General features: G+C 43.0%; 5 protein-coding genes across 6 annotated transcripts; 2 read left to right on the top strand and 3 right to left on the bottom strand.

The window, feature by feature from the left end:
• Window positions 1–29: 29 nt before the first annotated feature.
• Window positions 30–5,477, bottom strand: LOC135345102 (protein spire homolog 1-like). The gene is made up of 16 exons (XM_064542454.1): window positions 5,227–5,477; window positions 4,952–4,983; window positions 4,728–4,855; window positions 4,291–4,432; window positions 3,914–4,063; window positions 3,635–3,694; window positions 3,471–3,575; window positions 3,245–3,337; window positions 3,101–3,178; window positions 2,882–3,002; window positions 2,652–2,776; window positions 1,661–2,533; window positions 1,290–1,568; window positions 1,140–1,210; window positions 366–393; window positions 30–273 (listed from the first exon to the last, which is right to left on the bottom strand). Exons 1-16 carry the CDS (start codon window positions 5,465–5,467, stop codon window positions 118–120), a joined length of 2,682 nt encoding a protein of 893 aa, XP_064398524.1. The 5' UTR covers window positions 5,468–5,477; the 3' UTR covers window positions 30–117.
• Window positions 5,478–5,492: 15 nt separating this feature from the next.
• LOC135345109 (uncharacterized) lies at window positions 5,493–6,942 on the bottom strand. Its single transcript, XM_064542461.1, has one exon. It carries the CDS (start codon window positions 6,877–6,879, stop codon window positions 5,620–5,622), a length of 1,260 nt encoding a protein of 419 aa, XP_064398531.1. The 5' UTR covers window positions 6,880–6,942; the 3' UTR covers window positions 5,493–5,619.
• A 78-nt stretch (window positions 6,943–7,020) lies between these two features.
• Window positions 7,021–9,177, top strand: LOC135345122 (peptide methionine sulfoxide reductase-like). 2 transcript variants are annotated; one of them, XM_064542478.1, is made up of 3 exons: window positions 7,021–7,375; window positions 7,736–8,011; window positions 8,686–9,177. In XM_064542478.1, the coding sequence occupies exons 2-3, from the start codon at window positions 7,779–7,781 to the stop codon at window positions 8,906–8,908; spliced, it is 456 nt and encodes a 151-aa protein (XP_064398548.1). In that variant the 5' UTR covers window positions 7,021–7,375; window positions 7,736–7,778; the 3' UTR covers window positions 8,909–9,177. The 2 variants fall into 2 exon arrangements, with proteins under 2 accessions (XP_064398548.1, XP_064398547.1); XM_064542477.1 differs by having other exon boundaries at window positions 7,025–7,375; window positions 7,760–8,011.
• On the bottom strand, window positions 9,178–22,315 carry LOC135345104 (DNA replication licensing factor mcm4-A-like). Its single transcript, XM_064542456.1, has 15 exons — window positions 22,165–22,315; window positions 21,877–22,028; window positions 21,646–21,819; window positions 21,111–21,317; window positions 20,588–20,767; window positions 20,311–20,437; window positions 19,793–20,048; window positions 19,386–19,642; window positions 12,408–12,571; window positions 11,940–12,055; window positions 11,629–11,877; window positions 11,108–11,325; window positions 10,893–11,034; window positions 10,581–10,722; window positions 9,178–9,539 (listed from the first exon to the last, which is right to left on the bottom strand). The coding sequence occupies exons 1-15, from the start codon at window positions 22,211–22,213 to the stop codon at window positions 9,375–9,377; spliced, it is 2,598 nt and encodes an 865-aa protein (XP_064398526.1). The 5' UTR covers window positions 22,214–22,315; the 3' UTR covers window positions 9,178–9,374.
• LOC135345111 (beta-alanyl-dopamine/carcinine hydrolase-like) lies at window positions 22,296–25,888 on the top strand. The gene is made up of 7 exons (XM_064542464.1): window positions 22,296–22,484; window positions 22,862–23,059; window positions 23,115–23,222; window positions 23,555–23,765; window positions 24,062–24,266; window positions 24,573–24,763; window positions 25,708–25,888. The coding sequence occupies exons 1-7, from the start codon at window positions 22,356–22,358 to the stop codon at window positions 25,794–25,796; spliced, it is 1,131 nt and encodes a 376-aa protein (XP_064398534.1). The 5' UTR covers window positions 22,296–22,355; the 3' UTR covers window positions 25,797–25,888.
• Window positions 25,889–25,906: the final 18 nt, after the last annotated feature.

The following is a 25,906-nucleotide window of genomic DNA, read 5'->3' as shown; positions in this document are numbered from 1 at the left end:
CGACCATTACCTCACGTAACGCTCCCACGAATTTTTTCTGATGTTCCACAAAAAAATTAATTGCATTACAAAAACATTAGGGTGATTAATTAAGCTAATGAATGATTCTGAAAATATCTAACAGTCATAATGCTTTGAATTTTTCTTTTTGTCTTTAGCCTCGGAGCAAACGTAGAGCAGGCAAGAGGTGCACAGGTAGACGTTGGTCATGTCACCAGCTGCCTCAAACAGGGCAATCAGTCTGGGGGGAGTGGGTGGACCTTTCAGAGAATGCTGTGTATATAGAGAAGAAAGGACAACATACATTGATAGTAGTGTCAACTGGTATAGGTGCTAAAATTATAGCTGTCAAGTTATTTATTTACCTTCTTTCCACATTTGGAGCAAACACGTCTGCATGGAGACAAACCATAAGTATAAACCATAAGTATAGAAAATGCATTGATATACATCTATGTTCAGATCCTCGAAAAATTGTGTGTGCAATTATGTGGACCATACAACATATACAACATGCAGAGAGAGAGAGACAGAGAGAGAGAGAGAGAGAGAGAGAGAGAGAGAGAGAGAGAGAGAGAGAGAGAGAGAGAGAGAGAGAGAGAGAGAGAGAGAGAGAGAGAGAGAGAGAGAGAGAGAGAGAGAGAGAGAGAGAGAGAGAGAGAGAGAGAGAGAGAGAGAGAGAGAGAGAGAGAGAGAGAGAGAGAGAGAGAGAGAGAGAGAGAGAGAGAGAGAGAGAGGTTTGAATACACTTGACTTGCAACCACCCCAATACACCAGTGCATGCCACTAGCTCCAAGTAATCATGTATTCATTACCCTGTTGACGACCCACTATACATCATATTCACAGTGTTTAGACCACCTCTGCATGCTAACCCCAGAGCCATAACACTAACCAACCCCATGCATGGCCACATAAAAGGCACCGTTATTCACACACTGCAGTGGTAGGGGAGGAGGGTTGGATATGGGCAGCCAAGGTCAGTAGGTGTGCTACTGAGATGTGAATACAATGAATATAGGTGACTCCTCCATATGCATGCATGGTGGCCATCATCAGACACTATGCCTGCCTCCTATTTATTGGATGCACTACTGTACAGACAGTGAGGAATGTACTAGATGAGCTCATGCACCCACCGCTGGCAGACATAGCACTTGTGGGCCGGATTGAACACTGAGAACTTTGTCTTATGACACGAGAAGCACGCCTGTATAGTGTATGTATAATACATACATCATTAGTCATGTACAGTGCTGCATGTGAGGGCATAATTATATATATTATACCTTTTCATCTTGTATGTTCTTGAAATCCTTTCTGTTCTCAAGTTGCAGATTGTAGAATTCAGCTGTAGTGACATTAGAACGCACATGAATCATCTCAGCCAGGTTAGAGGGATCTTCGTAGAGAGACAGCTGCAGGGAGATGTCGCTGAGTGTGGCCATACTATCATCAAGTAGTGGGGAGGACAATCGGCGGGAAGGTCGTCCAGAACGTGTGAGGGTATGTGGGCGTGGTCCAGTAGGTGAGAGGGTGTGGGGAGAGTGTGAGGGTCGTGAATACATCTGTATAAAGGTAGACACAGGTATGTACCAACATTGCAGAAATCCAATGAATTTTGTTAAGATATGAATACAAGCAATATGAATTAACTCACACAAGGCCCCGGTACATCCCACGATGACCTCCTCTCCTCCTCCTTTGCAACCTCTATGCGAGTCTTCTCTCGAGACACGTCATCACAGAGTGCCCAACTTTTAACTTTTTCATTCCTAGGTCCCCTGGTCCTCGGCAACGAACTGAGAGACTGTCTCTGTAAGTGACTGGGTTGCCGTGGCTGCGGGTACTGAAATATTGCGGGGGATCTCGAATCCGCAATAAAGACCTCATCTTCAAAGTACTGGTTTGGACTGGGAATGGACCTGCGGTGGTTTGGAATAAACGTGTGGTGGTGGTGGTTTGGACCCGGAATGGACGTGCGGTGGTTTGGACCTGGAATGGATGTGCGGTGGTGGTGGTTTAGACCTGGAATGGATGTGCGGTGGTGGTGGTTTGGACCGGGAATGGATGTGCGGTGGTGGTGGTTTGGACCGGGAATGGACGTGCGGTGGTGGTGGTTTGGACCGGGAATGGACGTGCGGTGGTGGTGGTGGTTTGGACCTGGAATGGACGTACAGTGGTGGTGGTTTGGAATGGACGTGTGTACATCTCTTGCAGTGTTGTAGTACCCAGTGGAATCGTATGGAGTGACAGTTACCATGGGAACAGCCTCGTCCAGTAGAGTAGGGCAAGATGATCGCCTCTTAGTGTTGTTGAAGGTGGTGTTGTCTTTGTGGGTTATCTTGTTGGCTATTTTTTGGAAGAAAGTTCCTTGTTTCTTTGATTTTTGACGATGTTCATTTGGTGGATGGTGATAACTGGTGGTGGGTGTGTATGTAGTGGGCGGAGGGGTGTAGGGGGGACGAGTGTGGTGGGCGGATGAGGAGAAACCGTCACTAGATCCTCCATACGAGAGAGATGAAACAGACATCTGTGTGAGTGTGTGGGGAGGGGGGGGGGAGATGGAATCTTGTTCTCTTTTAAACTAGCTGAAAAGATATAGTTATTGGTTAACAATCTAGTTTTAATTTCTCGAGGAGTGTACTTACGGACAAGTTTCTGTTAGCCCAGGCGTCAGTGTACAGGGAGAGGGGGTTAGGGGAGAAGGGAATGTCTAAGAGGTCAGAGTTCGACCTGGACATTCGGTAACACTCCACACTCATCGATAGCCGCTCTGTACAAGACAAGAAATGATATAAAATAATAATAGCCAAGAGGCAAATAAAACACACCATACGATACGCTATTTTGTGAGTGGACACTCTATACCCTAGCTCACTTGGTGAGATACGCTTGACTCTCTTGAGAGGGGGTGGTGTGCGGATCTCCTCCAATAGGCTCTCCATCGGAGTCAGGGGGCGGTCTGACAGTGAGACTGGACGGAGCTGGCGATGAGACACCTGTACATAACGAGAGAGGGGGAGGGAGGTCAGTACTATCACAATCAATGCTAATAAAGTGATAACTATGATATTAACACGGCACTGACACATCTTACTGGCTTTAACGATGGTCTAGTCTTGATTTCACTTATGAGTGTTGAGTATACGTCCGCCACAGTGGCTCTGCGACCACCCTGCAGGAAAGAGAGACAAAACATCACAACCAATACATCATTATAATTATAATGGGGGCTGATTACTCTGTAAGGAAGGCTGAAGGATTGTGGTGGGAGAGACTCGTCAAGTGGAGACTGTAGGGGATGGTCGAACATGGGCTTGCCAGAATCATCCAACTATATAGAAGAGAGAATACTCAATTTGCATGTGTAAGATGAATTAAAGGTATATTATAGTCTTTAGCAAAAAACATAGCACATGCATATTATGCATACAAGTCATGTGATATGTCTAGAGCGTTTGGGTTACCTCAACGTTGTGGAGCTTGTTTTTGTCAAATTTGGAAATGCTCATCAGAAAGTTATCAAACTTTGACAGATTCAGCCCAGTTCTCCCGTCAACAGCTTCCAGTACCTGCAGCAAACATGTGACCAATCAGATCACTGCTCACTGGCTCTTGAATAATTCATTACCGGTTGCAGATGAACTCCTTTCTTGACGTCCTCCATAACATGTTTCCATGTCTCCACCATCTGAAAACAATCAAAAATGTATGTACTTAAAAATTCAAGCAAGTTTTTAAATCATATAGACCACACACAAAAAAAAGTCAGCTTTTAAAATGCAATTGTAATGTGTGTTTGCTTGTTGGCCCGACTACATGGTGGTACCAGCAAGTAGCATTAGGTAATTACGAGACTGTCACAATTTATGTAATGAGAATTTTGGTTGTAGGTGATGTTTTGACTTGCCTGGCTGTCTTGACCGAGGGTCCCCTTCTCTTGTTCTGTATCCTCTGATTGCAGTGTCATGGTGTGAATGGCCTCCTCCACCATTCCAGACGAGATCTGTCCAAAGTGCTCAATTGGATCAGCCACTTCTATCACATGGAGCTCACAGGCCTGCATGTAGTGTAGGGCCGGCAAATAAAACACTATGTATAGAAATAGAGAAAGTACTAGCACACACTGTGAGACACTATGCCATAGCATAAGGCTATAATAGTGTGCGTTTCAAATCTACCGAGCATGTATATAATTATAACATATCTTTCTGGGCCAATTTGTTCTTTTTTTTTTGTAATGCTACTGTGTCTAGCTACGATGGAGATGTGTGTACTGTATGCCACCTTTAGAACTCTTGCTAGTTGTTCTTCCCAGACCCCAGCTGACTCCACAGTGATACCAGAGTCCCGGGTATGTACGGAGGTGGGGCTACCTTGCACACCACCCATACCATCATTGGGATAGATCACCTCAACCTCATCAACACTGCATATAATATAGGGGGAATATACATCTGTATAAGTATATATGATTATAGTAATTACACAGAATTCTTGCTTGAGGAATTCATACCGTGTATATATATGTATAAGGAATGAGTTACTACAAGTGGGGAGTACTATTCTGCATTGCATAATCTATAAAAATAAAAAAATAAAAAAAAGAATTGAGTTTCACAGGGTATACCATCATTTCTACGCATATACTGAATGAGAGCTATGAGTGTGTGTGTGTGTGTGTGTGTGTGTGTGTGTGTGTGTGTGTGTGTGTATAGTGTCACCTCTGTGAGTTCAGCTCAGTCATCATCTCAATGAGGCTCTCTAGTGGTTGGGAGAGTGTCCTCTCTTGGTCCTCTGACAGTCCATAATCCAGCAGCTGGTAGATGACCACACCAAGGCTCTCCATCACCTGAAGCAAGGGAATATACAGACATAATCACGTGACAACCGCTTTAGTTCAGGGCGAATAAAAATGTCATAATAATATAAGTAATCTTACTCTTACCGATCTCATGTCTTGCACTGCATTTATCTTCCCTGCAATGACAAAACAATTAAGATATGATAATTTTTTTACAACATTGGCCAACTGTATCACCAATTCACAACTCTTAACACCCAACGAGTAATGTCCAATCATAGATATGGTCCAATGGACTACACTGCTATTGATGACCGCTAATTGTACACATTAGAGGCTGTGCAAGTGCAACATTCCCAATCATGCATGCAACCAGAGCATTCATGCATGCAGAAAAGAGACGAATTTTCTCAGCTCACCATTTTCTTTCAATAGCTCCACACTTCCATTCTTGGTCACTGCAATGCTATCCAGACTAATCTCCGGAGCCCATTGAATCTCGGCTAGTCTGCTGGCAGCGAGGTACGCCACTGCCCATGCATGCTCCTCTGTCACAGGTGAGTTGAACTGCTCCACTATCTCCTTCAATGTAAGACCCACCACTCGGCGTGTTTGCTTAGCCACCTCCCTGCTAGCTGTGTCATATACTACTAGATCCATTGTGCCTAGTTACTAGCACTTATAGTATAGCTGCTATTGAGAGCATTGCTTGAGTCTCTACTTGCCATGCACATAAAACGTTTGATTCGAGGGCGGCTAGAAATATATGCAATCAACACAAGGAGGTACAAACAGTCACATAGAAAGAAACCTTATGCTCTAAAACAGGAATCAAGGAATTGTAAAAAACATTCTTTACTCAAATTAAATGTACCATCTGACACATAAATTAAGCCATGGTCTGTATCGGTAAAAATAAACTTTTGTCTGACCTCTCCATCTTTGATCCATTCTTGAATGACCACTTTTTTCTTTCTCCAAATGAATGCCTTTTTAAACTCTGGCACGGCAGCCATTACTGGTAGAACATCAAAGATAGGCTGAGGGCAATCATTGTGAGTTGACTCCCAGAGTTTGATCAGGCTAACAGCATACGAATGAGCACCTCGTGACTCTAACTCACCTGCAGATACTATTAGCTCAGGTAATTTGGCCGTCTCCGTGGGAATAATGTACATTGGAACGTTGGGAAACATCTTCTCCATAAACAGTTGAGCTGCAGACTCCATATCACACGCTGCATTGAACTGGTTGCCAAGGAGTGTGCTTTTCTCCGGCATCAAAGCTCCAAACATTGCAAACAACTCGACAACTTTAGTGCGAAGTGAATTATTCTGGTCCCCTTCAAACAAACGCACCACTGCAGTAGCTGGTCCTCCGAGAAACACACTTAGCTCCGTATGCTGAGTCTGTTTAAGAGTCACTCTTAGTTGAGACAATGGCACCATCTCATAATTCCTTAGCAACGACATTAATGTTGTTCCTCGATCATCATCAGTCAAAGAATTGTATTTTTGGATGAGGGATGCGTATTCTTCTACAGAAATGATAGTACCTGCATCAGATGAGACTCCAGTAATCAAGTCTGTCCTGTCGTACAGGAATTCCCAATCATGCGCTACATCAGATATAGGGGCGTATAATGCAATCCCGCCATTGTAGATAGTGAACGAGCTTGAACTGAGACCACATGATATAAGATAATTGTTTATCCTAGCTGCCGAGTCGGATAATAATTTACGAGCGTGAACTGCATTCGTTTGTTCCCAATCCTGTCTCGGTATTTGCTCCTTGATTGGAATATCGCTTTTAACTTGTTTTTTAGTTTTCAGATCCACCGGTCTTCCAGTGAGGATGATATGAAGATGAGGGGATAGTACTTGAGAGGCTACAAGATGGTTCCACAGAGCAAGAGCACACGCTGGATTGTCAGGATCAGGGCCATCGATGAACAGGAGAAATGTTTTATGAGATTTTCTAGACTTGCACTTGTAGATCAACAGCAGTAGAGATACAAGGATGCAGCAGATGGTGACAAAAGCAGGTACAAACAGCTCAGTGAGAGTGGACATCTTTCTCTTATAATATTCTGGGCCACGTGGAGGCCTTTACCAAAATAATGACCACAAAGACAGGGGGGAGGGGCTCGTAGCTATGCAACAAAGTGACGAGCTGACCATGTGACAAAAAAATAGCTGACAAAGAAACAGTGTAATTATAAATATAGTTATCTTATACACTGCCAATAAAGACTGTATAAGGCTAAATCTACACAATGTCTGTATTACGCCGTTTATTCAAAAGAGGTCCCAAGAGCAAGCCAGCAGAAACGAGCCAAGAACCAGAGATGACTACCACTGACCCACTGACAGAGATTACACAGAAGACCAATGAGATAACTCTCACAGACACCCCTGCAGCCAGTGCTAATGCTCCCTTCGAGACAGCCACCTTTGCGATGAGCTGATTCTGGTTCCCCGAGGCACAGTTTGGGAGTGCCCCGGGGGTTCTGAGGACCAAGGTGGGATTTACTGGGGGGAAGAAACGAGGACCGACGTATCACAGTCTGTAAGTGCAAGCTAGCTAGCTAGCCGTGATGTATTTGCTATGCTCTGTTGATTTTACTGGTACATTTTAATACCTGGCTTTGAAGAAAACGCTGTAAATAAGTATACTGTTGTCTTAATTCTTGTAGGTACATAGCTTGTACTAGTGCACCAAAATCTCATTTAGCTAGCATATATATTTATTAACAGTGTGCAGGGACATGGTTAACCACCTTGGAGGCCTAGTTTACCACGTGTTAGGCTGTAATTATATGCACATTTGGGTGTAGAGTTGGAGGATGGAAAATAGAACATCCTTGCCCGTATGGTGAAGTAATTTACTGTAACTGTAATTAGCCTAACTGTGTGCTTTTGTTGACAGTTTTGGCAAACATTTCTCCCTCAGTGGGGACCACACAGAGAGCATGCAGATTGAGTACGACCCCAAGGTCACAACTTACTCGGAGATGCTCAAATTGTTCTGGCAAAACCACGACTCCACGCGTTGTGCCTCGAGGCAGTACATGTCAGCCATCTTTTATCACGGTGACGAGCAGAAGCGATTGGCCGAAGAGACAAGAGATGAGAGACAGAAGACTGCGAGCAAGAAGATAGTGACAAAAATCGCAGAGGCAGAGACATTCTACGATGCTGAGAAGTAAGTCAACGGTCATGCTAATACTATACACACACACACACAGAGAGTGTACTAAGCTGAGCTGTGTGTGTGCATTGTAGCTATAATTTGTGAATAACTTCCCAGAATCTAGTCTGTGTTATTACTAATGCTGAGTGCATTAAGTGTTTGCTTTTACTTATTATGCATTGTTGCTTGTTGCTGGGGAAACATTTGCAATGTGGTATCATAATTATTATAATAGTATTGAATGTTTTTGTTACTCATCTACCTGGGTATGTAGTTTATTGTTGCCAAAGGGTAAGCCAGCTGAGTCTGTCTGCTCCCCCCTCTAGTTTGGTGATTACTCTATAACAGCCTTAACTAACTGTGTGTGTCAGTCTGTTGTGTGACCTAGCTACCTTCCTGTATTGATCCCTAAAAGGTCATAGTGTGGTTGCTAACCTTCCTAAGAGGTCATAGTGTGGTTGCTATTTCCTGCTATATTTGTCCTGGCCTCTGTGTACACACGCATTGTGATGAATTCACACTCTAATTAACATGTGGTTGGCACATGCATGAATCACCTCAGGAAGTAAATACAATTAGCCTGCTTGCAGTGTGTTGGCATAAGCTACTGCATACGTGTCTGCAAACATTTAGGGTTGAATTGTCTCCTTTCCTGTCTTCATGACTGTATTTCCCACTCCCTGCAGCTATCACCAGAAGTACCTCCTGCGTCAACAGAGGGACGTCTGTGATGCCCTGGGGCTGTCAGACAAGGAGATCATCACCTCACACATTGCCACCCGTCTCAATGGCTACGTAGGTGGTCATGGTAGCCTCGAGGCCCTGGAAAAGGAGATGCCATCGTTTAATCTCTCCACTAAGCTACAAGAGCGTGTGAAAAGCCTGGTCGGACGTGGATCCGGCTGGTGAAACTCAAAACTCTAAAATATTATATTATAGAAGCTGCATCACGTTTTATTTTATTACATGTCCTGTTATTCACCGATTATTTGTTTTATAGCTCTAACTGGCTCTTATAGTGTGTGTTTCTTTACTTTGTAATGGCCGTTTTGAAGCTCTCTGGTTAATTCAAGTTATACCTTGAGGCCAGAGAGTGGATGTTTGTGGCATTCTGTGAAGAGCACTTGCTTGCATTGCATATACAGTGTTGTTATTATCCATTATTAATTGACGAATAATTATAATGATGGGATTAGAAATGCAATCCATTCTAATAACTGTATAATAATAATACGTTAAACAGGAATTAAAACAAGAAGACACTTCTGCAGTAAATGAAAACATAATAATCGATACATGCATGTATTGTATTATTATAACAGGGAGTCTTAATTAATTTAGGTCATAATAGCTAATTAAAGAGTTTAGTTTCTGGTCAGCACAGTCGAATGTTCTGACCGGACACCATCACGAAGTCCTCGTCTTGTAGTATCTTGAGGGCTGCATCAAACTGCTGAGGCAGCACTCCTGCTTGACTCTGTTCTCTCAGCTCTGATAAGATGGCTTCGTACTTGAGACTGGTACCGACCTTGCCCTTCGTCTATGTGTGTGTGTGTGTGTGTGTGTGTGTGTGTGTGTGTGTGTGTGTGGGGGGGGGGGGGTGAAATTTCGCAGTATGGGGAAAATAAAAAAGTGTGTAAAGCACTTTATATATAGAGGGTATTAGACAAAATTGTGTATGACTTGTCAGGGTGTCATACAGGATTTTGAAGTAGAGGGGGGAAATGAGAAAAGTAACCATTGCTAAAAAAAGGTAAACTGTTATTTCAATACCCAGCTATGGACACTCAGTCATACAACTAGTACTTGAAAGGGGGGGGGGGTATCCCCCCTTTCCTCCCCCTGTATGACACCCTGCTTGTATATACAGTAGACTCTCGTTAATCCGGCCACCCTTGGGACAGTGCAGCTTGGCCGGAATAGCGAGGTGACCCCGCAAAAAGGAAATTTGAACTTACTTCCAAAATAGGAATGAAAGTTATTACTTTCTCATTATGCAAAAGTTTGGGGCAGCCAGCACTGGCAAGTATACAGAATAGCAAGTGGCCACATATCAGGGTGAGTTTTGTGCAGTGAACATCTAGCTACATGTAGCAATCCGTGCCAACCAAATGGCCGGTATATCGAGGTGGCCGTACTTCAGACAGCCAGAATAGCGAGAGTCTACTATAATTATAGCTCTAACGAGTGGTCATATAAAAATTCTGCTTGAACATTTTAGAATGAGTTCTTCAGTAAATGATTATGTTTCAGCTCACAAAATTACTAAATATGCCACTCCCACTTATATAGCCCATGTACGCTTTTTTGTCATACACTATCTGAAATGTCAAATCTGAAAGCAACCTTTCAAACGATGTGCATGTTTAAATTCCAAATTTCGTCTGGGCCATAATTTGGCATTTTTCGGCTTTGGACGGGTTGCAAGTACTTATAATTATTTTGAACTTTATTGATACCATTTAAAAGGTCTCTTTCTAAGCATCCAGTAAATCCTAAGGAAAGTTACGGCCTCTCAAAGATCACCACCTCCAAACACAGTACCACATAATTATACACATGTACATATATAGATACACACCTGTAGTAAAGTCTTGAGCTCCTTGGCAACCATCTGCCTCCTCAATCTCTCTGAGGAGCTCACCCCCGTGGTCAGGATACCAACGTCTATGATTCCCGTCTTAGGGTCAGTGGCAGATTGCTTGAGGGCCTCACGATGAAGCCTGCAGGGTGGGAGTGGTCACGGCTATAGAATTCACTACACACAAAAGTAAATTATGGGAATTTTCAAAAAATCGTCAATGTAATGTACCATAATTATAGTCTTTATTTAACTCATTAAAAACAAGCTGCAAGTAGAAATAAATTCTAATGTTGACTGCTCATTTTGCACCTCTTTGCTTCCTCCACATCTACTATCTCCACAGTGACGGAGAACCTCATCTTGGCGTGGGCCTCGGCCAATCGGATGAGAGATTCCAGTTGCCGTGGGTACGCTGTCACTGCACCACGGGAGCTCCCAATCTTACGCATATCTAAAAAAAAAAAAAAAAAATTATTGTCATCATTTTCGTAATTAGCAGCAAAAAAGACAGTACCTACACTTACCCACATAAGCCTGTATGAGTGCTTGCCCCGCCTCCTCTGAGAGATCTGGGTGAAGATAGCTTCGAGCGTACGCTATGTAATCTCTGAGCACTGTCATATCGAGGAACGTTCCCTCCTCCTCTTCCAGACTCTGGTGATATAGGGACACGAGATGGGTTGCTAGGCGACGGTCAAACTGCTCGTCCTGGGGATCCAGCATCAAGAAGATGAGGTCAAACCTGTATAGAGGCGTGGCAAGGGGAGGGGTCAATGGGGGAAATAAGACTGAAACGAATACCCATTGGATGGAATGTTCAATTTGAAACTGGACAATCTGAACAAATTATAGAAATTTGGAGCAATAAAATGCATTGTGCTATATATACCGTATTGATGTAATTACAGTACCACTCTAATTATACAAAATTTGAAATTTACGGCCATATAGCACCATATAAATTCTTCAAAGGCGCTGTAGTATTTACATCAATTACGGTATAGCCTTTGCTCAATATGGACTAATGGACCATCCCTAGTGTCACCTGGACATGAGTGTGTGGGGCAGCTGTATGTTCTCCACCACAGTCAGTTTCTCGTCCCAGCGTGACATCCGAGGATTGGCAGCTGCCAGAATGGACGTACGAGCGTTCAGGGAACAGATGATGCCAGCCTTAGCGATGGAGATGGTTTGTTGCTCCATTACCTCGTGGAGAACGGATCGAGTACTGTCGGTCATTTTATCAAATTCGTCGATGCAGCAGATACCGTTGTCACTCAGTACCAACGCTCCTCTGGAGGTCAGAGTACAGAAGTCAAGGGTCAATCTATGCATACCTCCCTTCAATTAACGTACGTTTGTAGTACGAGTTGTCTTGTATCAGGGTCCCTGGTGATATAGGCAGTGAGTCCCACAGCACTGGAGCCCTTGCCAGACGTGTACTGCCCTCGGGGCATCAAGTTATGGACGTACTACAAGTGTGGGTGGGAGAACGGAGTCAGTCCATGTATACAGTATCTGTAAGAGCAGGGATTGTGCCTACACTGGTCGGTGGTGGTTTGTACTAACTAGACGAAAATAACCACCTCTTAGGCCTACAGGTAGGGTGTAAAGTTACTCATGCATAAATCACATTACTGGTGTGGATGAAATAAATAGCAGTAGAAATGTACAACGTCTGTATGTATACAGAGCTCTAGTAACCTCTTCTATATGCATGATTTTGAATTGCAGACAAAATACTGAAAAAGCCACCCACTTCAAAACTTCTGGTAACATCACTGTAAGGGTATGTAACTACTGGTTTCCATGGAGATGGCGTACCTGCAGCAGCTGTGACTTGCTTGTTCCCGGGTCCCCACACAACAGGATGTTGATATCAGCCCTCGAGTTGCCACGCCCAGTGTTGACAAAGTCCTTCCTCGTGCCACCAAACAGCTGCAGAAGAATGCCCTTCTTGATGTCATCGTTCTCGTAGATACTGGGAGCTGTGAGTGTGTGTGTGTGTGTGTGTGTGTGTGTGTGGGTAGAAGGAGAGACGTTAATCAGGGCTGCATTGAGGGGGGAGGGGGATATCTGGTAGATTCATTAATAGACATTGTACACTATGATTATGCTGACTTTGGGAAACCAGAGGAGACCAAGCAGAGACCACCCCCCTCCCTAAATAGTGGCCCACGGCATATAACGGCTGATCATGTGATCTACATCCAATGATATCAAATCCTACTTTAAGCACATTTTTTCATCATTCAAGTCATCCAGCCATCTTAAGAGTGCAGCTTGAAGCTAAGTAGTTTTTCTAATCTGAAAACTAGCTTGAACAGAGTGGAGTTTTCAGCTCCGTGATCAGCAATAAATCGTTTATAACACACTTAGCTAGCCATGTTAACTTATAATGTTGGTGCATTTGGATGAGTTCAGAAGGCCGGGCAGTGTGCAGCTTTGCAGCTCTTTTCTCTTTTTTGACTTTTGACTTTTTGCAAGACAAGCTCATAAGTTGAATAGAAAGTTTGTGCGAACAGATGATGCTACGAAATATTCTGAAGAGGCTACACAACAGCCTTCACTGTGAATCAAACTAGCCATAACTCGAGAAAGAAGCTTTAGTTTGCAAATCTATGAATCAAAATCCAAGAGAACGTGGCTAGAAGCTATAGAAAGTGTTAGTTTTCGTCGCATTGCAACCGTTGAACAGTTACAGGGTTTTGCAGAATCTTTGAAATTGAGGGTGTAGAGCGTTCCTTATATGGATATCTAATCTTTACACATTGTGGTGTCATAAACACATTGTGGTGAAATGCCAAGTCTGCTTAGGAAGCAAAATTCAAAAACAAAATGGCTTTTTCTTGTGAAAAAAGCTGACCAAGGCATCATTAATTTAAGATAGAGAATAATGCATCAGACAGAGCTGCTTGGACTGTCTTATCAAAGTGTTGCTGAGAATCTCAAGTTGATCCATCATGTAGAATAGTGCATTGTTGACATGCTGACTAAGATCTACAACTTTATGGTTGACCACAGATAACCTTATAAGGAACGCTCAACGCAAAACGCTTTTTTGTGGATATTGCAAAGATTCTGCAAAACCCTGTACAGCTGGAAGAGACACACACAGTCAGCTATACTGTATCCCTCGTTTTCGTGGTTGGCCATGCATTATCAATCATGTGACATTCCTAAGGTTTCTGCTTACGTTACCATAGATACCAAACAATTATAAAAAAAGTTATGGCTACTCTTGCTTTGCTGAGCTTATATCACCTGACTAGCTGTGTCTGTTGATTGGCTGGACCAAGATTAGCCTCGATCCAGGCCGCACTGAAGATGGGCCTGGTATCAACTGTTTGCGCATGCGCTACCTATTACCCAGAAACTGGATAACATCGTATATGCTCAGTAAAACAATGACGTCACAACGAACGGAAGTGGATTGAAGAAAGTAGATAGAAGTTTGATTGTGAAGGTTTCTAGCCTATCTGATAGCATTCTAATAGCCACCTTTAGCCTGCTATGTTAACAAAAGACTCACAAGCCTGGATGACAATCGTCTGAACGGAGTGAAGGCTGACAATAGCCTATATTATGGACAGGCCACGCCCATCTGCTACTAACCTTCGTAAAAGTCTACATATAGACTCTATCAGAGAGAAATAGCTGCTGCAACCAAACGTACAGCTCTGTCTCTTGCAAGCTAGCTATATAGCTCGTGTATGACTTTAATATTATGAAATTGTATTCTTTCTCTGTATACTTATTTTTTCTGGTAAAATTTCTGGGAAACTTTACACGGAAATTGTCCAATAATTTTGCGCATGCACAGCAGGCCTTGTGAAGGAGACTAGACCAAGATTAGCTAGGGTAGAATAGTTTTGCAGCTTGAACTGTACTGGCTGGCAAGAATCTACTGATAACGTTGATTAATAAAGCTTTATATCAAAAGAAGCCAGAGAGACACATAGAGTTTGCCTTCCCGTGCAACACCAGCTAGAAGTTTACATAGAACTCATTGTGCCAGCTCAGTGAAAAAAGTTGTGCACACCTTGAGGCATAATAGTGTATTTTATACTATGATTGACAGTATCAGGCCTTCAATTTAGACCAGACACCTTTGTGTCCAAGGCTACTAAACTAGAAGAGCCTTCCAAAAATTGTTTGTCTTCGAGTCAAAGATTTTACTGGTAGCAAAACAACTTCAGGCTTTAGTTTTATAGGCAAGAGTCTCATAACATTTTTGTGGGCTCAAAAAATGAGAACTATGTCTATGAATATTGTTAATGCTAGCATTTCTGAAGACAGCAGAGTGCAGCCAGAGGAGGTTGGACACGATCACGTGCACCACTTTTTTGCTGAGCTGGCACAGAAATTGAGAAGGCTTTTCTATGTAAACTTCTAGCTGGTGTTGCACGGTCATTGGAGACTGAAGGCAACGTTTATATATCTCTCTGGCTACTTTGAATTAAAAGCTTTCATTAACCAACCCAATCCCCAGTGATCCTCTCCATTCTGACGAGTTATCAGTGCATACAGTGTTTACTAGATTCTTGCCAGCCAGTATAGTGTAAGCTACATACAGCACCGCTGAACTACACTCTACCCTACCCTAGGGTCTAGCTAATCTTGGTCCAACCAGACAACAGATACTATGGCGCAATATTAGTGCCAAAATTAGAGTATAATTACACGGTATTTGTATCTAGAGGGTACTTGTTTTGTCAACTATAGCTGGTATAGAAAATAAATATTCAGGGGTACACTTTTTGGTGTATAGAGACTATCAAAAAGAAACACTTGGGGGTACTCTTATCAGTTTAGGTACACAAATAATTCTTTTGAGGGTACCTACTCTTCCATATTATAATGACCTGAACTGAAAGAGTACCCTCAAATATATTTTCTATACCTGAACTAAAAAGAGTACCCCCAAATAATTTCTAAGGTTCGTACTTTAACCTCTACTTAGAGGTGTGGGTTGTATTTCTATTTAGAACGCATCCTTAGAATTTGAGTGCACCGTACCGGTGTGTTGATCTTCATGGTAGTAGACAGTCCCTTGGAACTCTGGTGTAACTACGCTGGAAGCTGCTGATAGCTGATTTATAGAGAACTGTTGGCTACAGAGATTGTTGATGGCTCGTTGAGTCAAACAGAGGCAGAAGCCCTAGGCTATGTAGCACAAGACATGCTGGTGGCGAGACCATACAGTTGTGAGCAGATTTTGTACACCTACCTTAGCTTCTGAAGAAGTGGGAAGGCCTTCATAAGTGTTTTCTAAGGGACTACCAAAATTGATGTTTATTATTTTACGAGACTATGTACATAAAACAAATTATAATTATGGTGCTATTATGATTACCGTATAGCGCGAAATTTCCGCGGATTTCGTGGGTTAGAATCCTACACGAAAATTAAGTCCACGAAAATTGAATTACCTGCTATAACATGCATAGATTTAAAGGCGTGGCTTCCGGTAAGCAGTCATTCCGCGAACATTGTGCAACGAAATAGCTTTTAGAGGCTAATCCACGAAATATAAGTGCCTCGAAAAGTTTGCGCTATACGGTATATGGACGAAATGGTACGCAAAGTCTAAGGATGCGCCTTAAATAGAAATACAAGTAGAGGTTAAAGTACGTGAAGTTTAACCTTAGAAATTATTTGAGGGTAATCTTTTTAGTTCAGGTATAGAAAATATATTTGGTCCAGGTCATTATAATATGGAAGAGTAGGTACCCTCAAAAGAGTACCTAAACTGATAAGAGTACCCCCAAGTGTTTCTTTTTGATAGTCTACACTAAAAAGTGTACCCCTGAATATTTATTTTCTATACCAGTTGACAAAACGGAGTACCACCCCCTAGATACAAATACCATATATACTCTAATTTTGGCACTAATATTGCGCCATACACCTCGAAGCATAATGTGGTGTGTTTTATACCATGATTGACAGTATCAGGCCTTCAATTTAGCCCAGACACCTTTGCGTCCAGGCTACTAATTTGAAGAGCCTTCCAAAAATTGTTAGTCATAAGATTAAGACCACCATAACTTGTGCAAATCAACTCCAGGCTTTAGTTTTATAGGCAAGAGTCTCATAACATTTTTGTGGGCGTAAAAAAATGAGAACTATGTCTATGAATATTTTTAATACTAGCATTTCGGAAGATAGCAGAGTGCAGCCAGAGGAGGTTGGACACGATCACGTGTACCACATTTTTTGCTGAGCTGGCACAGAAATTGACAAGGCTTTTCTATGTAAGCTTCTAGCTGGTGATGTACGGTCATTGGAGACTGAAGGCAACGTTTATATATCTCTCTGGCTACTTTGAATTTAAAGCTTTTATTAACCAACCCGATCCTCACTGATCCCCTCCATTCTGGTGAGTTATCAGTGCATACAGTGTTTACTAGATTCTTGCCAGCCAGTATAGTGTAAGCTACATACAGCACCGCTGAACTACACTCTACCCTAGGGTCTAGCTAATCTTGGTCCAACCAGACAACAGATACTATGGCGCAATATTAGTGCCAAAATTAGAGTATAATTATACGGTATTTGTATCTAGAGGGTACTCGTTTTGTCAACTATAGCTGGTATAGAAAATAAATATTCAGGGGTACACTTTTTGGTGTATAGAGACTATCAAAATAAAACACTTGGGGATACTCTTATCAGTTTAGGTACACAAATAATTCTTTTGAGGGTACCTACTCTTCCATATTATAATGACCTGAACTGGAAGAGTACCCTCAAATATATTTTCTATACCTGAACTAAAAAGAGTACCCCCAAATAATTTCTAAGGTTCGTACTTTAACCTCTACTTAGAGGTGTGGGTTGTATTTCTATTTAGAGCGCATCCTTAGAATTTGAGTGCACCGTACCGGTGTGTTGATCTTCATGGTAGTAGACAGTCCCTTGGAACTCTGGTGTAACTACGCTGGAAGCTGCTGATAGCTGATTTATAGAGAACTGTTGGCTACAGAGATTGTTGATGGCTCGTTGAGTCAAACAGAGGCAGAAGCCCTAGGCTATGTAGCACAAGACATGCTGGTGGCGAGACCATACAGTTGTGAGCAGATTTTGTACACCTACCTTAGCTTCTGAAGAAGTGGGAAGGCCTTCATAAGTGTTTTCTAAGGGACTACCAAAATTGATGTTTATTATTTTACGAGACTATGTACATAAAACAAATTATAATTATGGTGCTATTATGATTACCGTATAGCGCGAAATTTCCGCGGATTTCGTGGGTTAGAATCCTACACGAAAATTAAGTCCACGAAAATTGAATTACCTGCTATAACATGCATAGATTTAAAGGCGTGGCTTCCGGTAAGCAGTCATTCCGCGAACATTGTGCAACGAAATAGCTTTTAGAGGCTAATCCACGAAATATAAGTGCCTCGAAAAGTTCGCGCTATACGGTATATGGACGAAATGGTACGCAAAGTCTAAGGATGCGCCTTAAATAGAAATACAAGTAGAGGTTAAAGTACGTGAAGTTTAACCTTAGAAATTATTTGGGGGTAATCTTTTTAGTTCAGGTATAGAAAATATATTTGGTTCAGGTCATTATAACATGGAAGAGTAGGTACCCTCAAAAGAGTACCTAAACTGATAAGAGTACCCCCAAGTGTTTCTTTTTGATAGTCTACACTAAAAAGTGTACCCCTGAATATTTATTTTCTATACCAGTTGACAAAACGAGTACCCCCTAGATACAAATACCTAATTTTGGCACTAATATTGCACCATACATACGCCTCAAAGCATAATGTGGTGTGTTTTATACTATGATTGACAGTATCAGGCCTTCAATTTAGCCCAGACACCTCTGTGTCCAAGACTACTAACTGGAAGAGCCTTCCAAAAATTGTTTAGCCTTCAAGACAAAGATTTTACTGGTAGCAAAACAACTTCAGGCTTTAGTTTTATAGGCAAGAGTCTCATAACATTTTTGTGGGCGCAAAAAAATGAGAACTATGTCTATGAATATTTTTAATACTAGCATTTCTGAAGATAGCAGAGTGCAGCCAGAGGAGGTTGGACACGATCACGTGTACCACATTATTTGCTGAGCTGGCATAGAAATTGACAAGTCTTTTCTATGTAAATTCTAGCTGGTGTTGCACGGTCATTGGAGACTGAAGGCAACGTTAATTTATCTCTCTGGCTACTTTGAGTATAAAGCTTTTATTAACCAACCCGATCCCCACTGATCCCCTCCATTCTGGCGAGTTATCAGTGCATACAGTGTTTACTAGATTCTTGCCAGCCAGTACAGTGCAAGCTACATACAGCACCGCTAAACTATACTCTACCCTATAGTCTAGCTAATCCTGGTCCAATCAGATAACAGATACAGCTAGTCAGGTGATATAAGCTCAGCAAAGCAAGAGTAGCTATAACTTTTTTTTACAGTTGCTCGGTATCTATGGTAATGTGAGCAGAGACGTCACATGATCGATGACGCGTGGCCAACCTCCTCTGGAGTGCAGCTAATTCAAACACACAGAGAGGACCAAATCAGTACAAAGCAGACTACCAGTAGTAATGAAAGTGCTGATGCCTCGGTGAAAACTATACGACATGAAGTTAGCTCTAGATACTGAGTGTGAAAATGGACAAGTACTTACAAGACATTCTGTGGCTTAATTCAGATATAGAGGAAGTAAAACCACCACTTATCTATTCTAATACACACATGTCCTACTTACTATGTATCTATGCTATAGCTAGTACATGGTGCAAAGAGTGGGAAATGTATCAATTTGCATGCATATCATGAGTGCCCACCTAGAGCCCTAGAAAGTCTCTCATAGATATCGGGAGTCTGAGAGAGCTGCTTGAGTTGCTCCACCCTCTCTGCCGGGAAGCTTTGTCGTTGGACACCATCGTCGTCTCCATCCTCCTCCTCCCGTCCCCTCAGGCGTTTACTGTCTGTCTTACGGAAGTGGATGACATCGATGTATGTCTTGTACACGGCCCTCACTGTCCGTTGCCGGGGGTTGGCTCGGAGGGGCGTGGCACGGTAGATACCTGTCACCGTGAGCCTGTAATTAGAAAGTAATATTGAACCAACGTTCTGCAGCAAGAGACTAATAATTTCATACCGTATTCAGTAAAATATTATAGTAATACGGTACGTAAACATTGAACATTTCTTATTAAGTATAGAAGGGGTTAATACAGGCTCCGCCCACCTGTCTCCGGGCTGAACAGAGTCGACGAGGTCATGATGAGCATACAGTAGCACCGTGTGGGGGGTCTGTCCAGGGGGCATGTCGTCAGGTGACTCCTGTAACTTGACCATCTGTTTGTCAGTGAAGAGCGAGCGATTGTGAATAAGAGCCATGCTGTGGAGGGTCTGACATTGAGGGCAAACTGCTGGCTCAGCAATACGCCCACGATCAATCTCTACCGTCTTGGAGGCGTGGCACACATAGCACGAGAAGAAAGCTGTGGGGGGTACAAGGCATCAAAGCTGTGGGGGATAGTAGCACTACAAACTCTAGTTACAGAGACGATTCTAGTATTAAAAATGAAGGGGACCTAGCGTTAAATGAGGCATCTTTGAACGGCCATAACTTAAGTTCTGTTGGTCCAATAATGACAGTTATAACCCCCCAACCCCCCCCCCCCCCCACACACACACACACACATACACCCACACACATCCACCCACCCACCCACACACACACACACACACAGATGGCATCACCTTCCCTCATCTCTGGAATGAGCGAGGAGGTACGGATGACCATCCCACCCACTGTGATCAGCTGATCAATGTCCTCAGGGTTCAAGTTTCTCATGTTCTTGGTCTTGTCAGCATTGAATGTACGAACCTATCACCATGGAAACATACACCCGATAAAAAGGTAACATTTAACAAGTGAATTAACTTGACTATAAAAAATATGATTCAGTTTTTAGCTATTAGGGGTACAAACTCAGTACAACTATTGACTACACCCACACACACCCACGCATCTCACTTGTATCTGGTGCTCCAGTTGAGTGTCCGGATAAAGCTCCTCGAAGAGCTCGTTGGCAGCAAGGTCAAAGGTCGGGATCACCTCTTGAGGGTAGCGTACGAGCTGGGAATAGAGGTCAGGATTGAATCTCTGGAGGTGACTGCAATTGATGTTCAGAAACGGCTCTTCAATCACATGGATCTGTGCATGTAGTGTGTGTGTGGAAGCAAATAAACAAATACATTGCATCCACAGAGAATCGTGTCTATTGTGTTGTTCCCCTATAAGCAGGCCACCCTCTATAATACAGTGGTCTCCATAGCATGTGTTTGGACCTGTGTTAGCAGGCCACCCTCTATAATACAGCGGTCTACAAAGCATGTGTTTGGACCTGTGTTAGCAGGCCACCCTCTATAATATAGCCAGGTTAATGGATCCTACGGTCTCCATAGAATGTGTTTGGGCCTGTGTTAGCAAGCCACCTCTTCATTACAGCCACTTAACCCTACCCAAGGGCCACCACTATACACAGGCTTCACTATACCTCCTCCAGCCTGGCGAGGTAATAAGGCTCGGTCCTGTCTCCACTGGGCCCCTCCCCCTCCTCAGGCTGAAGGTCGTCCACGAACTTGAACAGGAAATCACGAAATCTTTTCTTAGTTTCCTGCACGTTGACGTCAGTGCCCCATATAACGAGGTGTGCCTCAGGGGCTCCCTCACTCGTCAGCCCTGTCGAGGTGGGGTCTCCAGTCTGTGGGGGGTGGGTGGGAAATAGCATTGACCTTTGAACTATAGCAGCATGTTTAACATTTTAGCATGAATTGGAAGACTCAACCTGATACATCCCGTAGATCGAGTTCAATGCAACGTTCTTTCGATTGCGAATTGCGAGTTTTCGAATAAATTGCAATCAAAAGAAACGCAAAGAGTGAGCATGCACATGCAATTTCTCATGCTTTGCATGCAATTAGAAACGCAATCAGGCTCGTACAGTGTCATTTGCAATCACTTAAACCTTACATTAGAAACCTGATATACAGACTATGCCAGCAAAGGCCTCAATGATCTGCACTACTTACCAGTGGGTCTGTGGCTGTCAGGTTGACCTGTCTCCTGCGCCCAGTGTTCTGTAGGTCGGCACGGTGACGTCGTGGAGTACCACGCCCACCTGGGGTCCCCGCCACTTGGGAGGAGGGCGTTCCAAAGTTCAAAGGTGAGCTGAGGTCAATCTCAGACGTTGGGAGACCACCATTCTGTAAATATTTAACAGAATTTAGTTGTTAGAATAATACTAACAACTATGGATCAACCTGCATGGGGGGTGATGAGAATAGAGGGCGTCCTGGACTAGAGGTACCCCGAGGGGAGGTCACACGGCGACGGGAGGCGGGTGGCTCATCAGCATCTGATTGGACGGGTGATGTGACATCAGAGGTCTGCAGAGCATGCCTAGGAGAGGCGGCTGTGAGGGGGCGGGGTCAGATATAGTAAAGGTGTGGACTATATTTATTAAACATTATGAACATTCACACATTCATAATTAGAAATCATCACTCTAATAAGTTTGTGAGAGCTGTGTAATGTAGAGAGGGGCTTACATGAATTGCTTCTCCTTCTCTTTCTTCCAGAGTCACCAGTATCCGCCATTATCAATAATAACACATGTGGTCGCCCCTTTATCCACTTTATCACTCTTCAGTGTGCATAGCGCATGCGCACTAAGATGGGTGGGGCTCGCTGCAGACTGAACTCTGAACTCAAAACCTCAAGTAGCTAAAAGAAAATTATTATGACTCTATTTATCTTCTCGCTAGCTGTTCTCTCATCCTTCCTGCTGTCCTCCGGTGCAGAGGAGGGATTCCCCCCGCTACCCATCCTACAAACTAAGGGATCTCATTATCAGAATGGCTACTCCACAGTAAGCCAACACTTTGCCCTGTATTTTAATTATATCTGCCACACACATCAACATTTCCTTTTCTCTATCAAATGCTTTCACACTAGTTCGTCTTTCGTGAATTGTGAATGTTACGTCTGACAATTAAATACGAATGCCCCCACTGTCCTCTAGTCTCGCGAGCCATACTCCACAGTAGTATCAGATTTGTGGAGTATGGCTCGCGAGACAAACTGTCCTCTTGCACTGGAGCAACATAATACCCTCGGGCCACTTATACATTATGCGCTACTGACTTAGTACGTGTACTTACTTGCTGTGCCTGTAGTGATGGCGATATGTCTATAATAACGTTCTAAGACTGTGCACATTATTAAAAACTTACCGATTTTTCACAGGGCCAATTGTTTCAAAAACAGATTCTAGCTGCGATGGAGAATAACACGTTCTTCAACAGTCGACTCCTCCAGTACATAACCACGGACACGGGAGACAGCCAGTTCAAGGGTTACCTGGCAACAGCGGAGGAGCACTACCCCCAATATGTGGATGAGATTAGGGGAATGGCCTCAGGGGCCAACATCACATTCAATAAGGTACTTCAATTGTTACTGTATAAACAATTTTACATTAAGATTTTTTGTCTGGCAGCTGTTTCTGTGGAACATGAAGTTTGAGTTTAATCTGATGTTAGAGCCACGCCTCCATGCCCTCCCCCCTCCAGCATGCTCCGATCTCTATCTCCTAGGAGACAGTCTGGTACAGTTATAGCTACCACCAGCAACTGTGATTGAAATGGTTACAGTAACTTAATCCTTCGACATTCCATCATACCACTTAGTTGCAGTGTCACAGTAATTGGTAACCAAAGAATTGCCATTTGCCACACATAGCAAACCACCCAACATAAAGATCAGTATAAAGCTAATAATTATAATAATTATCCATATCCAGGTGGTTTTAACTTGGTGGGCATACATAAAGTTCATGTGTACAGTAGTTTGTTTACATTCCATTACCTCTGAAGTGCACTCTAACTTCAAATTGACGTAGTGGCAGCAAACTGTCCCACCCACTCCACCCCCTCACAGGATGTGATGGGTCACAACGAGGATGGAGCTGCAATTTTAGTCTCCACCGGCTACCTGCTCAACGTCACCACAGTAACGGGAGGAGAGAGGTTCCTGGCCTATTGTTATCCGGGAGAGCTTTGTGGGAATGCCTTTGGCTATAATTACGCCACTAAAACAGTCGTCACTTGCAACGCTCTGTTCCCAAAGATCATCAACACCTCTGCCATAGGTTAGTGGTCGTTTGTTCATAGACCCTACAATACCACCATTTTTTTTAACTAACTTGAGAGGTCATAACTTGAGTTAGAATGCATTTAGTACTGTTTGGTAGTGCTACAATAGTAGTATGCTTAAATCAGCGATTGCTTTCGGGCCCAAATGTTCCATTTCTTAAAAAAGCGTGAGCTATAATAAGTGGGGTGTTTTTTCAAAACCGTGCCTTAGGGAGGAGAATGAAATATGGACACTGTAGAGTCAGTTGTGGACTGCCTGCATTTCACTTCAAATACCATTCTTCTGATTCAGGTAGGAACTTTCTCAACCGAGCTCTACTTGGCCAGTCTTATAGTGAGGCGGTGACCACGCTCAAACACATTCAGTGTTCCTCAGGATTTAGTCTGAACATTGGCAGCTCTCGGAAGGGAGTGTGGTCTGTGTCCAACTTTGAGGTATCATCAGCTGGTGCAGTGGAAACAGTGTACGACAATGGATATGGCTTCCACTTCAACTCGTGAGTTTATTAGTGTGTAGTAAAGGCAGAGTGAATGTTGCGTAAGGTACCGTAGTCCGCTAGAAATATATGCGAGCATAAATATGACATTTTTGGCCAATTATATGACTACGAAACATTATGCAATTAATCTTATTTCAATGGGAATTTTACAAGCCTCTAATAATTATGCGATACAAATTTATGCAATCATAAAATAGTTGTATTACACATAAATTTTTTCACTACGGTTCGTGATTTGATGGTTTCTGTGATATTGGTTGTTGCTGCCACGCCCACTCCTTAGATACCACACCCACTCCATAGATACCTCCACAGTCCTGACGTGGCCCAGTACAGTGACCCCAGCTCCCACCATCGCCTGACACGGATACGGTCCCTACCCCCGGCTACAAGGGCAGAGGACATTGTGGACTACCTGGGAGACACTGAAGACACTCAATACCCCATCTATAGGACAGCTACCCCTCCGGACTATGGTACTACCATAGCAACAGGTACGAGTTGTATCTAATCACACCTGTTTAAAACCAAATGTGTGCAGTTAAATCATTATGCCTTGGTGCGCATGCGCAAGCGAGGTATACGGTAGTGTGTGTGTGTGTGTGTGTGTGTGTGTGTGTGTGTGTGTGTGTGTGTGTGTGTGTGTGTGTGTGTGTGTGGTGTGTGTGTGTGTGTGTGTGTGTGTGTGTGTGTGTGTGTGTGTGTGTGTGTGTGTGTGTGTGTGTGTGTGTGTGTGGACCGCTACAGCTGCTCAAGGATGAATCAAGTGCAAGTAAGAGTTTCTATAGGCTTATAGTCATGTTTAGTTGGATTTTAATTCGTGGATTTGCAAAATAATGCTTTGTTCTCGAGTTATGCCTAGTTTTGCTTACTTGGAATGCCATTGCAGCCTTTTCAGAAGAGTCCGTAGCAAAACTTGTTCACCAAGTGTTACTACTCTACTTAGTAGTTAGCTCTGCACTAGAACGCTAGCTATTGGTAGCTGCAAGAGTGAGAAGAGAGCTGTAAGGCTCTGCTGACTTGCAGCCATTAATTTTAGACTTAAACTTTTGGCATCGATCGTTTTTAACAGCAATCATGGTTGATCATTACCCACTATTCGGTTGATTGCATGCAGCAAAATTCATCATGATAATTATAATCAATGTGTGTATAAAAGCTAGCTATTAGTAGTTTTATGTTATGTAGCTTTGGCACCTCCACCGAGGCATCAGCACCTGCGGTGCTTTCATTTGATTAGCAGTCTCAAAAACTAGAGAAAAACGAACAACAAGCCTGTACGTATAATTACCAACCCAGCCAGTGCTTATAGCTTATAGCTCTGGCTCACATTCAATTAAGCAGTACATCAGCTATATATTTAATGCATACCCCACACAGTACATGTGTGTGTGTAATGTTCACATCACGTCACTGTGTGTTGTTGCTCTCCCTGCAGCTGTGTTTGACCTCGGTAAGTCTGTCATGATCCTGTACAGAGGAAACCCCACCCTCACCAAACCCGTCATGACCCTCCCTCTAGACTAGCCAATCAGTGAACAGTTTTGTATATATACATGTCCTAACACCTATTATATTATTTTTGTCAAGCAATACAATATTAATTTGAATTTATGAAATTATGATGGGAGTACAAA

This window comes from Halichondria panicea, chromosome 12 (assembly GCF_963675165.1).
Source record: "Halichondria panicea chromosome 12, odHalPani1.1, whole genome shotgun sequence".
Lineage (NCBI taxonomy): Eukaryota > Metazoa > Porifera > Demospongiae > Suberitida > Halichondriidae > Halichondria > Halichondria panicea.
The sequence above is the reverse complement of the archived record's forward strand: the minus strand, read 5'-3'. Positions and strand labels throughout refer to the sequence as shown.